This window comes from Sciurus vulgaris, assembly GCF_902686455.1.
Source record: "Sciurus vulgaris genome assembly, chromosome: 6".
Taxonomy (NCBI): Eukaryota; Metazoa; Chordata; class Mammalia; order Rodentia; family Sciuridae; genus Sciurus; species Sciurus vulgaris.
The window spans coordinates 83,126,417-83,141,846 of NC_136466.1; the positions used below are offsets into that span (position 1 = coordinate 83,126,417).

Genomic DNA, 15,430 nt, shown 5'->3' on the forward strand with positions numbered 1-15,430 from the left:
TTTGTTGGTTCTGACCACTCTCCCCTCTGCATCAAGGTTAGGGCTTCGGTGAGAGTCTACCAATAAATAGGAAGCTAGTTGGAAATCTGTGTGTTTTGGGATTCTGGGGAAAATTTGTACATATCTAGGTGGACATGGCTGCAGATGTATCTAATTATTATTTCCAAAATACACCCTTAATTTACTTTGTACAAATTCCTAGGATTGCTCTATCAATCTTTTGCTTTAGTTCCCAGTCATTTCATACATCCTTGTGAACAAAAACACATTTCATTTTCTAATATGATGATAAATTTGTCACGTAAGAAGCTTGGTTTTATAATATGCTGATTTTAAGTCCTTTGGGTATAAACCAAGGAGTGGGATAGCTAGGTCAAATGGAGGTTCCATCCCAAGTTTTCAGAGGAATCTCCACACTGCTTTTCAGAGTAGTTGCTCCAATTTGCAGTCCCACCAGCAGTGTATGAGGGTACCTTTCCCCCCGCATTCTCATCAACACTTATTGTTGCTTGTACCTTTGATAATTGCCATTCTGACTGGAGTGAGATAAAATCTTAGAGTAGTTTTGATTTGTGCTTCTCTATTTGCTAGAAGTGTTGAACATTTTTTCATATATTTGTTGACCATTCATTTTTCTTCTTATGTGAAGTGTCTATTCTGTTTCTTACCCCATTTATTGATTGGGTTATTTGTTTTTTGGTGTTAAATTTTTTGAGTTATTTATATATCCTAGAGATTAGTTCTCTATCTCAGGTGTGTGTGGTAAAGATTTCTCTCATTCTGTAGGCGCTCTCTTCACATTATTGATTGCTTCCTTTGCTGAGAAGCAATTTAGTTTGAATCCATCCCATTTATCAATTCTTGATTTTACTTTTTGTGCTTTAGGAGTCTTGTTACAGAAGTCTGTTCCTAAGCTGACATGATGAAGATTTGGGCCTACTTTATCTTCTATTAGGTGCAGGGTCTCTGTTCTAGTATCTATCTTTGATCCACTTTGAGTTGAGTTTTGTGCAGGGTGAGAGAGAGGGGTTGAATTTCATTTTGTTACATATGGATTTCCAGTTTTTCCAGCACCACTTATTGAAGAGGCTATCTTTTCTCCATTGTATGATTTTGGCACCTTTGTCTAATATGAGATAACAGTATTTATGGGGGTTTGTCTCTGTGTCTTCTATTCTGTACCATTGGTCTACGTGTCTATTTTTGTGCCAATACCATGCTGTCTTTGTTACTATTGCTCTATAGTATAGTTTGAGGTCTGGAATTGTGATGCTTTCTGTTTCATTCTTCTTACTAAGGATTGCTTTGGCTAGTCTGTGTATTTCTATGAAGAATGTCAATGGGATTTTAATAGGAATTGCATTGTCTGTATAACACTTTTGGTAGGATGGCCATTTTGACAATATTAATTCTGCCTATCCAAGAACATGAGAGATCTTTCCACATACTGTAGTGCCATAGCCACATCAATGTTTATAGCAGCTCACAATAGCTAAACTATGGAACCAAACTAGAGCCCCTTCAACAGATGAATGGATAGAGAAAATGTGGTATATAGGCATGATGGAATATTACTCAGCCTTAAAGAAGCATGAAATTATGGCATTTGCAGGTAAATAGATGGAGCTGGAGAATATCATGCTAAGTGAAATAAGCCAAATCCAAAAAACCAAAGGTGGAATGTTTTCTCAGATAAGTGGATGCTGATTCATGATGGGGGCAGTGCTAGAGAAGAATGGAGGAAATTTTCATTGGGCAGAGGGGAGTGAGGGAAGGATAGGGGGTGAGGAGGTGAGAAGAATGTGGAATGGGATAGACAACAGACATTATTACCCTATATCATATATGATTGCATGACCTGTGACTCTGTATCATGTACAACCAGAAAATGAGAAGTTGTGCTCTATTTGTGTACAATGTGTCAAAATGCATTCTGTAGTCATATATAATTAGAACAAATTTATTTTTTAAAGGTTGGAATTTTATTTATATACATATATTTATTTATTTATTTTTTATTGTAAACAAATGGGATACATGTTGTTTCTCTGTTTGTACATGGCGTAAAGGCATACCATTTGTGTAATCATAAATTTACCTAGGGTAATGTTGTTTGATTCATTCTGTTATTTTTTCCCTTCCCCCCACCCCTCCCACCCCTCTTTTCCCTCTATACAGTCCTTCCTTCCTCCATTCTTGCCCCCCTCCCTAACCCTAACTCTAACCCTAACACTAACCCCTCCCTCCCCCCATTATGTGTCATCATCCACTTATTAGCAAAATCATTTGTCCTTTGGTTTTTTGAGATTGGTTTATCTCACTTATCATGATATTCTCCAATTTCATCCATTTGCCTGAAAATGTCATAATTTTATCATTCTTTATGGCTGAGTAATATTCCATTGTATATATATATACCACAGTTTCTTCATCCATTCATCAATTGAATAGAACAAATTTAAAAAAGAAAAGAAAAATAGATCTATAAACTGCCATGGTGGCACATGCTTGTAATCCCAGCAACTCAGGAGGCTTAGGCAAGAGGATTGTGAGTTCAAAGTCAGCCTCAGCAAAAACAAGATGCTAAGCAACTCACTGAGACCCTGTCTCTACATAAAATGCAAAATAGTACTGGGGATGTGGCTCAGTTGTCAAGTGCTCCTGAGTTCAATCCCTAGAATGACCCCCTGCCCCCAAAAAATAGATCTATAAAAATGAAAAAAATTTTTTTTTAATTTAAAAATCTTGGTTTTATTTTACACAGGGAAAAGTGTATGAATATTCTCCTTGTTCAGTATATGTGTCATCATTTCTAATAAGTTGTATATTTCTTTGAATTAAGTTGTATATTCCTTCCAATTCAGACTTCTAGACTTTGCAAAAGTTATTTTTTCACCTGTTCTTTGCAATCCATTTCTAAGATTTACTTAAGCATTCCTATTTAAGACAAGCTCTTAAGGAAACAACTCTTTGGTTAGCTTATTCTCATAACAGTAATATTTACACAGGGCTTTAAATAATCAAAGTTGATAATTATTTAGTTTTATTCTTAAATATCACTCTTAATGCCTTTTTTTTTCTTCTTTCTTTTTTTTTTTATTTGTACCAGAGATTGAACTCAGGTGCACTTGACCACTGAGCCACATCCCCAGCCCTATTTTGTATTTTATGTAGAGACAGGGTCTCAGTGAGTTGCTTAGCACCTAGCTTTTGCTGAGGCTAACTTTGAACATGAGATCTTCCTGCCTCAGCCTCCCAAACCACTGGCTTTACAGCCCTGTGCCCCCATGCCTGGAATAAATGCTTATTAATAACATTATCCCAATTTACAACTGGCAAAGAGGAGGCCCATTTCTCAAAGGTAAATTTTTCATAAATAGGAAAACCGGAGCTTGAAGGAGGTATTCCACTCCAAATCCTTTTATCTTTTAACTTATTTTAAAGAAGTTTCATAATAACACTGTATAGACCAAAGCACTTCCAGTTTCAATCTCCTCTTCGATTCCCTTAAATTTTGGTCATTTTGGGTCTTCTACTTTTGCTACTCTATACGTTTCTTTAGGACCTTCATTACTTACTTGGTTCTCAAATTTCTCTGCCTCAGCTGTCCATCAGATAATGCTACTCAGATGTCCCAAGCCTCCCAACTACTACATATCTTAACATTATCTTTTCTTCTAAGCAAGTTCTAGCTTTTATCATCCCTATGTCAAAAGTCTTGCCCAATATGGAAATTTGGGCTTTGTTGTCTGTATGCACCTTATCCCTCACCTTTCTGCACTCCACAGCCAAGCAATCTCTAAATCCTATGACTTCTCTTCAGAATGAATTCTTCTTAAATCTTCTTAAATCTCAGCATCTCCCTCTCCATAACTTCCTTCCTCCCTCTTCACTCCTTTCACTGCCACCATCCTACTTTTAGACCACTCACCTGGTTTCTACATCAGCTTCCAGAATTTGTTTCCTTATATCTGGTTTTGTTTCCAATCCATTCCTCGCAGTGCAGCCAAGGGTATCATGCCAAGGATCAATTTTATTTAATCTTTATCCTACTTTAAACTTCAAAAAGACCCCCCCCCCCCACTTCAACAAAGAAAAGAGTCAATTCTCCTTGGTATGGCAACTTACCTCTCGATTTTCAACTCTCATCTGTCTTCCAACCTCTTTTACAGACCATAATTTATGTTCTTTCAAGGAACTATAGGAAAAAATCTTCTAAATTTTTATAATGCATTAATAATATTCACTAAAGAAAATTTGGAGAACTATCATCAATGCCATGTGCTACTAGTTTAAATAGAAATAACATTTTAATCACTTGAAGATTCTAAGCTCTATTGTCATTTACGAAATTCATGGGATTTCAAAAATTCTACATCAGGGTCTATAATGTCTATAATACTTATCCCAGTTTTACAAATGAACATATTAAATCTAAGAGTAAAAAGGCTTTCCTAAGATAAATATAGGATGTGGAAATGGTACTGAAATTTAAGACTTTTGAATCAAAATCTATAGCATCCATCATATCAAATACCACACTGCTTCTGGCCCTGACTACCACAAAAGATATATAAAATTACCTCATAATAAGCCCAACCCATGTAAACAGCCAAGCTAGATCATTTAGGTTTCCATTATTATTTTGATTTCTTCCCCTTCATCTGTTCCACAAGAACATCATGCCTGTATTTCATGAATATCCATGTCAAAGTTCCTAAACTATAAAAGCACACTGTGCATCATTGTTCACTAAAAGCATGTTTAAAAATAAACCATTAGGGGTGATTAAGAAAGATAAAAATAGACTGATTAAAGGATAGTAGACTATTCCCGACACTGCATAAGATTAAATATGCTAATCAGATTTGGGACTTAGAGGACCCAGATAAATCCAGTGTAGAACAAGACAAGGTACTCAAATCTTCATTTTCTTGCCTTTCAAAATATTTATTAGCATTTTATCCATGTTTCCTTCAGAGCTGAACGATTTATGAAGGCTTCACCCAGGTGAGCTGATTTTATATCTATAAATGTGGATTTTTCTTTTTGAGTAAAGCATTCTCTATTTTAATCTTAGCTGCTGTAAATTGACTGTTTGGCAAAGAATAATGGCAAAGGGAAAATTATTTGAATGTTATATAAAGAACAAAATTTAGCAACATATTCCTTTCTAAAGACTAACTAGGTAACAGCTGTTTGTAACTTATTCTGTTAACAAATACAGAGGATGGTGACATCCTCAAAATTCTAAATATTCAATATGCTTAGGCCTCTCCTTTAAAGAAAGACATCATATCATATGCACATTTGAATACCATTACCCATATCCTAATTTGCTTATTTCAAATAAATTGTACATTTGGAAAGCAAGGAAAATGCAGTTGACAAGTTAGGTTTCTAAACGTAATTGAAATTCATTTTGAATGTAGAAAGGATCACTTTCATTTCAAAGCAGAAGATTTCGTTTTGAATTCCTATATTTTGCTTTGTTTTAATTTCAGTATTAAATTCTCTAAAAGGTAAAGCAATTTATGTATCTACTTTTGTTAGTTGCATTTTCTACATTAATTTTATACTTACTTTTACTTAAATAAATGTTTATATTTAACTTTTTGAAATATGTTAACTACCCAAACATTGTGATCTGAACTCAGAATTTCTTTTCTATAACAATTGAAATTACTCTGTGATTTAAGTCAATTTCACAGGCAAAATATTCTGACCACTATCTTTTATGTATATAACCCCAAAACAAACTATGCAGAATAGCCTATTTACAATCTTGCTTTCAGCTGATCTAATGTGCCCCAAGATTTTTATGGTAATATACATTTACTATGGAAGACTTATTTTTATAAACCTTTTTTTGAGTTGTAGATGGATACAATACCTTTATTTTATTTGTTTATTTTTATGCGGTGCTGGGGATGGAACCCAGTGCCTCACACATTTAGGCAAGCACTCTACCACTGAGCTACAATCCTAGCACTATGGAAGACTTCTTTTGCCATTTAGGATTCAGTCAGCTCTTCTAATCTTCCTCATTCAGAATTTGAATATTAGTGTTTAATCTTCTTTAACCTCTCAGAGTTTAAACATCGGTTTGTTTATCCCAGTGTCAAACTATAATATGAAATAAGTATCCTCAAATTCTTTATTTGGAAAAATAATTTTTAAAAATCTTTGGTTTTTTGAGATATACCTTCAGTTTCTATCAATTAACCTTTAAACAACAACAACAACAACAAACCTTATGTAAAGTTGATTGACTTTTCAAAGAAATTTTCGTAGTAATGATGTGAAAAAATTATAATTACAATGCTTTAAGATAGTCTTGGTATCTTCTCTCCAGGGACAAAACCATCCAACAACCCAAGTTTTCAAATAAGTCTTTAAAATGTTGCAACAGGAATTTAACTGTGATGGATCAGATGCTCAACTCTTCCATCAAATATGATGCCCCTTTCATATACTAGTTCCCAATGTGCACATATTTTTGCAATGTGCAGAATAAAAATTCTGAATATTATCTGAATTGTGAAGAAGTACCTATACTACACAAAATGCACTAACCTATTATTCTGACCTCATGAGACTGCCCAGACCTCAGTGAATTTGAGATGGACTATATTGTTAGCACTGATTACATGCTCAATATGAATCCAATCATAAAGTGATTAAATTAACCTGGCAGATTAATTTTAAGCACAATTTCTCATTCCTTCAACATTAATCAGACTGCAAACCTTTTTTTATGACCATGGGAAAAATATAGCAAAATCAGTAGTGCAAAGAAGGTCAGCAGAAAATATCAAATATATAACTGTTTTAAACATGTCTTTTTATTGCTTTCAGAAACTTGCAGTAGTTTGGACTAAGCTACAGAAATATATTTAGTGAATAAAGAGAATATAGAAAATATTTTAAAATAGTGATTCTAAAATTATTGAAGATTTCTGCTTTCAATCTTTTCATTGACACATCTTTGGAACCCTTCTATCTTGTTTACATTAATATTAATATAAAATGTTTGGGTGGGTTTGTTTTTACTATTTTTTTGAGACTTTTTTTACTTTTTGGCATGTAGCAATGTGATTATACATGGGTTTTCTTTGCTTCTTGACTGAAAAGAATGAATATGTTGTAGAGGATCTGCTTTGAGCAATTCAGGACTCTCTGGTATGAGCAGAATTGATGAGATCCACTTCTGGGAAAAGACGACTCATTGAATGAGTTACAGTGATTTCCTGTTTTGTAGGAATTACACAGAGTTTTCTGTAATTTAAGACTGAATATTCTAAAGTTAAGAGGATATCATTTAAACTCAACAAGAGTTGACAATTCAGGAATTATTAAATCTTCAGAGAAGCATAGCTATTCTGTAACATGTTACTAAAGTAGTGTATCTCCACTTTAATAAGCAAAGAAAGAGAGAGAGAGAGAGAGAGAATTCCTCTTTAGAAAACTCAAAGGCATTCTTTATTTAATTAATAGGTAGGAAAGTCTTGAGTAGAAAAAAAATTAGCCTTTTGTGCCTATTCTTTTACTAACTTTTGTAACGTATCTAATGTTATATTCAAGTGCATATATGTGCCTCATTTTTTCTTTCTTTGTGCTAATGAAGGTATATCATTTTAGTAAATTTTTTTCTTATTTGAAATGTATGTATTGAAATGAAACTATCTTATTGTAAGCAACACAATTAGTCAAAAAGGAGTGCTATAAAGAGTAACAAGGGACTAAGTAAAATTTGGAAATGGGTTTATTAAGATAAATTCTGAAAGTCCCCATGTCAGTTAAGGTCAGAGTAGAGAAAAATCATAATTACAGATTTCTCAGATATAGCAAGTAAAAACACCACCACCACCACACACACACACACACACACACACACACACACACACACACACACCTTACAGAAGCTAGATTTCTCTTGTAAATGAAGAAAGTGCTTCCTCCTCTGTACAGTGATATTTAATTCATACATCACGTGGGATTAGCTAAACTTGCACAATAGTATTCATTCCAAAGCTAGAGAGGAAATGAAGCAAAGCAAAATACAATTCTTTAGGGATTTCTAGTCTAATAATGTCATGAAAATAGCACATGGAACATGACTACATCTTCCAAATCAAGAGACATTTAAGGTTATTATGCAAAATGGTTTTAGTTATTACAACATGAAGATATTTACTTTTTATTATTTGTTTTTTTCCTATTATTTGATATAATCTATGATTCCAACTATATTATAGCTTAATGTGTATCTAAAGTAGAAAATTTAATGAATCAAAAATTATTGAGCAATAACAGCACAGGTGTAATGCTAGGTGTAGTAAAGATCATGAAGGTAGTACCCAAATAACTGAAGTTGAAAACCAATAGAGCAAGTTGTGTTCATTCGTTAATCCAACAAGTATTTATTAACTACTGTGTTCCTTCCACACATCAGGAATAAGAACATTTCTAAATACAATAGATAAATTATCAGTCTTTGTGAATCCTATGTTTAGTTAACATACTTCTGGTGATGCCTCAGAAGACTGACATAAACAAAGGCTGTATACACTAGGTGCTTTGTCTCTTTTTGCTGGACTACAAAATAAATTTCCTCTGATGCTCAGTTGGCTAACTCAACTTAACTATGGAGCATCGGGGGGCTAGGACAATCCTGGGAAGATAATTCTCAGTAGAGGTGCTTCCCAAAGAATATGCTGTACAAATGCTGGAGCCCTAAAGAATGGACAAATAGAGGCTTCATCATAAATAGGAAGATCAAACTTTAGATACCTGATCAATTATCCTGCCAGATACCCTGCTTCCAAACACTTCACTGTAAACCCCCTTGCACTTGCCAACCATTTCAGCTCTTAAAAGCAACGTCAAGGGCTGGAGTTGGGGCTCAGTGGTAGAGCCTTTGCCTGGCATGTGTGAGGCACTCGGTTCAATTTTCAGCACCACATAAAAATAAATAAAGTTCCATCAACATCTAAAAAAATTTTTAAAAAAGAAAAGTCAAACCCAAAGTGTAGGAACCCTTTGACTCTGGGAAGCTGAGTGTCAAGACAGGTAAGACAAGTGATCAAAAAGACAATTATTTTTCTTCTAATTCCAGCATCCCTGGCTTGCTAATTTGACTTTCTCAATTTTTATCACAAGTTCTGGTTAGTTCGAAATAAACAAATACTGGGGCACTAACATGTGAGTGATTTAGAATACAGTTCAAGTGGAACTTCTTTTCATTTATTTTGCTACAAAAAAATTAATCTTTCACTGAGCTTTCTTTTCAGAAGCTTGTTGATATAGAAAGAAAGAGAATCTGTTCTTAAACCAAAACAATATAAAAAATCAAGACATAGTGGGCAACAATTGAGAGAAGAGGGAAATGAGGTGGAATGAAGCGACACTGCATTCATAGCAAGTTTCCTCAGGGCTCCCTCTGCTAAAATCTTAGGCTTTCAAAGATTTTCTGAATAAAGTTCCACTCTACCTACCCAACTGTATCTGGTTCAGTGGAGTTTCTGAACTTGGTGTGTGTGTGTGTGTGTGCAATGGAGTGGAAGGTAGGTGCATATTAAAAATGCTTATACCTGGGTCCTGAATCTCTAAGCTGAGGCTTAAAAATCTACATTTTTAGCTTGTTGCTCAGAGTTTCTCAAGCACACTGTAATGTAAGAATCTGTGCTAAATTGTAAACTACGTGAAATTTGCTTTATATTTACATGTTTACATCAAGTTCAGCTCAGAACCTAGCCTGTAACAGCATGCCAAATTCTAAGGCTACCTCTGTTAGAAGCATGCTGCAATCTTCCCAATTACAATTCAAATCCTTTCACCAAGAGTCCTTCTCTAAAAGTGAGAGAGGAAAGGGAAAGTTCCCAAAGTATGTCAGGAGGAGCCTCTACATTTAACAAAGCAATGAAAATCTTCAATTGTTTTTTTTTTTTTTTTTTTTTGCTTTTTTTTTTGTTTTGTTTTTTTGTTGGTTTTTTTTTTGTTTGTTTTTTGTTTTTTGTTTTTGTTTTTTGGTACTGAGGATTGAACCCAGGGCCTTGTGCATGCAAGACAAGCAGTCTACCAACTGAGCTATATATCCCCAGTTCATTCAAAAAATCTTAAGTGAGAAAATTCTTCCCTTGCAGAGTCTGGCCATGGTGGAAAGAGAAGTGAAGCAACATCTCAGCATCATGTTTGAACAATTGTTTTGTCTACTAGTTTCCTTTGAAGAGAAATAAGGGAGTAGGGTAGATGGTCACATATGGATCTTCAGTCAAATGCAAAATAGACACATTGTAAGGGATTTTCATTTTTAGTTCATCCTTTTTGTCCTGGTGTTACATCAAACTTCATTAAATAATGCCCACTTTTGGTTAGTAATATTTTTTCAAGTTTTAAACATTATTACTATTAATAACATTATAAATCATACACCACACAATCCTCTGTATTATTTACATTTCATTTCCTAAGAGATTCTCATTTAATTTGTATGTCCTTGTCACTCCAAGGATTAACTGCATCCATTAAGTTGTTTGATTCATTACAGGCCATAACGAATCCAACAATTATTTTAGTATTGAGGTTCTCTAAACGCAAGACCTTAACAGATTTATGCTCCGTTGATGGCTAAAAATCTCTTTTGCAGATGGACATAAGTACTCCTCACATGCCTTAATAACTAACCCATTGCATGCTTGGAGAAAGGATAATTTGGTTTAATTGAAAGTTTATGCTTAAAAAGTTTAACCGGATGAATTCAAATATTTTATCTACATAAATTATTATAAATATGCATATTTTTCAATCAATTTTGAACTTGAACTTTTTGGGAACTTGTTTCACATTTATGAATTTTCTTTAAAAATTTAGTACAGATTATATGGGATTTGTTTTAAAATCGAGAAAATGAAGTCATATGAAAAATGCTAAAATGTTTTTTCGGAGTCTATAGAAAACTCAAGATGATGGACATCACAAAGAGTACTAGATGATGTGCTACCTTGGAAGCTGAGCATTTAACCATCCGAATTTGTTTCATAGTCTCCTTCTAGCATTTTAATAGTGATCATTATCTACTCTTTTGTGAACTTCTTTGTATTGGTAATAGAGCATTATCGTTCAATGTTTCAAGGAAAATGTTCCAGCTTAGCAATACAATAGAGAATTTTTAAGTAATTTGTCAGAAAAGTGACATCAGTAAAATTTTCTAACAATACCTTTCAAAAAAATCTTCACAATCCAACAGCTTTCTCAGAGTAATGGTACCACCATGTAATTCTGCAGTAGAAAAATGTAAGTTTTTCTGTTCAGATTTTCCTCATTCTTCTGTGAATTATAGTAATAAGTCAAAGCCCAGATGGAAAAAAAATCTATAAAATCAATATAAAGGCATCAGATGTGATAAGATTCAGCTGATATATAATAGCAATCATGGTGACTTTCCTGAATTTTATTGCCAATTTCATACAGAACAAATAAATATTTATGAAAAATATAAAGCCAGGAAAATCTGCAATGAAATGGATTCTGTAATGTATTACCAAACTTTAACAGTGATATTCTTTGCTTGTGGATAAAATTAAATTTTATGCATTTATGGAAAAAATAGTTAAACGTTTAGAACTTTTCTGAAGTGAAATGAGAAACCCTTCAAGAGTTTTAAGCAGAGAGAGATGATATAATTTTATTTTTGTTTTTAAAAAGTCAATCTGGTTGCTATGTAAATAATCAAAGGATAAGAATTTTAACCTTATAACTGAGTATAAATACACAGTTTTCAAATATTTTTTAACTTGGAGGTAAGAAAACTAATTAGAAAATTATTGTAATAGTCCAGATTTTAAAAACATAAATATGGTGGGTTGGATTAGGGTAGTAACACTGGAGAAAAAAATAAATGGATACATTTGGAATAAGATGTTGAGAAATAGAGTAAGACAAACACTGATGGCTTGAAGGAGGAAAGTTAAAGGGTCACCAATGACATCTTAGTATCTGATTTGAGCTGAATTAGTGATACTGCTGATTGAGATGGTAAAGATTCAGAGGAGGGAGGAATTGGAGAAAGCAGAGGACATAAAGAACTCTGTTGGGTGCATGGTAAGTTTGAGATTCCAATTAGACATCCAAGAAGATATGTCCATTTGGCAGTTGGCTATTTAAGCAGGGACTTCTGAGCCTATGAACTTATGAATTTTAGAATCATCCATACAGAATATTTGAGAACAATGGAAATAAATTTACTAACTAGAGAGTTAATGAAGAAGCAAAAGGAACCTGAAAATGTCAAAAGATTAGATCAAGCAATAGCATCTAAGAAGGGATTGTTAATAGAGCAGGATGACAACCAAAAGAGTGTGGCTCTGTGGAATTGAGGAAGGAATGGATGCAAGAGGAACAGTGTGTCAAATTCTGAGATGACGGCAGATAAGTGGCTCTTTGCTTTAACAATATGAGTGTCAGTGACAACCTGGACAAGACTCATCCTGTGGAATGGGTGGGGATACTGGTCTGCTTGTGATGGGCTTGAGAAAAGATGTGAAGAGAGAAAAGCCGAGTCAGAAAATATAGACAAATTCTTCAAGATGTGTTGCTGTCAAGCTGAACAGAGATACATGACAATAGATGGAGTATAACAGTGAAAAATATTACTACAGGAGAAGAGAAAATAATTGTAGGAAAGTGGTCCAGTATACTTAAAATAAAAGGGATTTGGTAAAATCTGAAACAAATTCAAAGAAATTGGAAGTTTGGGTATTGGAAAGCAGAGAGATTTTCAGTTGATTTCCATTTCCTGTGTCCCATGTGTCAAGCTCATCATCCAGAGTGTAGGGAAGAGGAGGAGAGATGGGAATCTGGAGAAGAAACAAGATGGTAAATATTTGTTTTGGAGACAGGAAATAAGTACACATTACAAAACTATTGTAGAACTATTGTAGACCTCCGACCTGCAACCAGCCTCTGGGACCAGGGCTGGGCAGCAAGAGACCTCTCCAGGTCTCTCTCCCTGGAACCAGTAGCGGGCTAGGGGCAGCGTTCTTCGGAAGCACTACATTATCAAGTTAATCCAAGACTTCAGGCTACTGCAGGCTGGTAGGTGATACACTGGAAATCTACAGGGACACTATAAGCCAATAGAGGAAATCTACAATATCACAGAGTCCCACTGACATCTGACCAATATGAGAAAACTAGGGAAGAAAATGTCCGAACCAAACCTAGATACTATATCAATAAAACCCAATGACAGCACAGCAGAAGAAATGTCCGAAAGGGAGTTCAGAATGTACATAATTAAAACAATCAGGGAAGCAAACGAGGAGATGAAAGAACAAATGCAGGCATTAAATGAACGCACCAATCAACAGTTAAAAGAACAAATAAGGGAAGCAAAAGAACATTTCAATAAAGAGTTAGAGATACTGAAAAAAAACCAAACAGAAATCCTTGAAATGAAGGAAACAATAAACCAAGTTAAAAACTCCATAGAAAGTATAACCAATAGGATAGATCACCTGGAAGACAGAACCTCAAATATTGAAGACAAAATATTTAATCTTGAAAACAAGGTTGACCAAACAGAAAAGATGGTAAGAAATCATGAACAGAATCTACAAGAATTATGGGATATCATGAAGAGGCCAAATTTAAGAATTATTGGGATTGAGGAAGGCTTAGAGAAACAAACCAAAGGAATGAACAATCTATTCAATGAAATAATATCAGAAAATTTTCCAAATCTGAAGAATGAAATGGAAAACCAAGTACAAGAGGCTTATAGGACTCCAAATATGCAAAATTACAACAGACCTACACCAAGGCACATTATTATGAAAATACCTAACATTCAAAATAAAGACAGAATTTTAAAGGTCACGAGAGAAAAGAATCAGATTACATTCAGGGGGAAACCAATAAGAATATCAGCAGATTTTTCAATACAGACCCTAAAAGCTAGAAGGGCCTGAAACATTTACCAAGCCCTGAAAGAAAATGGATGTCAACCAAGAATTTTATACCCAGCAAAACTTACTTTCAGATTTGACGATGAGATAAGATCCTTCCATGATAAACAAAACCTAAAGGAATTTACAAAAAGAAAGCCAGCATTACAGAACATTCTCAGCAAAATATTCCATGAAGAAGAGATGAAAAACAACGATGTAAATCAGCAACGGGAGGAACTAGCCTAAAGGAATAGCCAAATAAAGGAGAAACCAAATCATGTCAAAAAACAAAAATGAGTCCAATGACTAGGAATACAAATCATATTGCAATAATAACCATGAATGTTAATGGCCTGAACTCATCAATCAAAAGACATAGACTGGCAGATTGGATTAAAAGAAAAATCCAACAATATGCTGCCTGCAAGAGACCCATCTCATAGAGATACCCATAGACTAAAGGTGAAAGGATGGGAAAAAACATACCATGCACACAGACACAGCAAAAAAGCTGAAGTATCCATCCTCATTTCAGATAATGTGGACTTCAAGCCAAAACTAGTCAGAAGGGATAAAGAAGGACATTACATACTGCTTAAGGGAAGCATAAATCAGCAAGACATAACAATCATAAATATCTATGCCCCAAACATTGGCTCATGCATGTACGTCAAACAAATCCTTCTCAATAACAGAAATCAAATAGACCACAACACAATAATACTAGGCGATTTTAACACACCTCTCTCACCACTGGATAGATCGTCCAAACAAAAATTGAATAAAGAAACCATAGATCTCAATAACACAATCAACAATTTAGACTTAACCGACTTATATAGAATATACCATCCAACCAGAACGAATACACTTTCTTCTCAGCAGCACATGGATCCTTCTCTAAAATAGACCATGTTTTATGCCACAAAGCTACTGTTAGCAAATACAAGAAGATAGAGATTCTACCTTGTACTCTATCAGATCATAATGGACTGAAATTAGAAATAAATGACAGAATAAAAAACAGAAACTTCTCCAATACTTGGAGATTAAATAATACACTATTATACGATGAATGGATAACAGAAGACATCAGGAGGGAAATTAAAAAATTCTTAGAAGTAAATGAGAACAAAGACACATCATATCAAAATCTCTGGGACACGATGAAAGCAGTACTGAGAGGAACATTTATTTCATGGGGCGCATTCAACAAAAGAAGTAGAAATCAACAAATAAATGACTTAACATTACAGCTCAAAGCCCTAGAAAAAGAAGAGCAGACCAACACCAAAAGTAGTAGAAGACAGGAAATAGTTAAAATCAGAGCCAAAATCAACGAAATTGAAACAAAAGAAACAATCGGAAAAATTAACAAAATAAATAGTTGGTTCTTTGAAAAAATAAATAAAATTGATAAACCCTTAGCCACGCTAACAAAGAGAAAGAGGGAGAAAATTCAAATTACTAAAATTCAGAAT

At 34.1% G+C, this 15,430-nt stretch overlaps 2 protein-coding genes across 2 annotated transcripts in view; both read left to right on the plus strand.

Moving 5' to 3' along the window:
- NUDT12 (nudix hydrolase 12) overlaps nucleotides 1–15,430 on the plus strand; it is a 97,682-nt gene that overhangs the window by 44,305 nt on the left and 37,947 nt on the right. The window lies entirely within an intron of this gene.
- Nucleotides 12,034–15,430, plus strand: part of LOC306664329 (uncharacterized protein) — a gene marked incomplete at its 5' end in the record, with an annotated part of 117,379 nt that continues 113,982 nt past the window's right edge. The window contains 2 exons of the mRNA XM_079145159.1: nucleotides 12,034–12,102; nucleotides 12,816–12,876. Of these exons, the coding sequence (XP_079001285.1) occupies nucleotides 12,034–12,102; nucleotides 12,816–12,876 (130 nt within the window). The remainder of the gene's footprint in view (nucleotides 12,103–12,815; nucleotides 12,877–15,430) is intronic.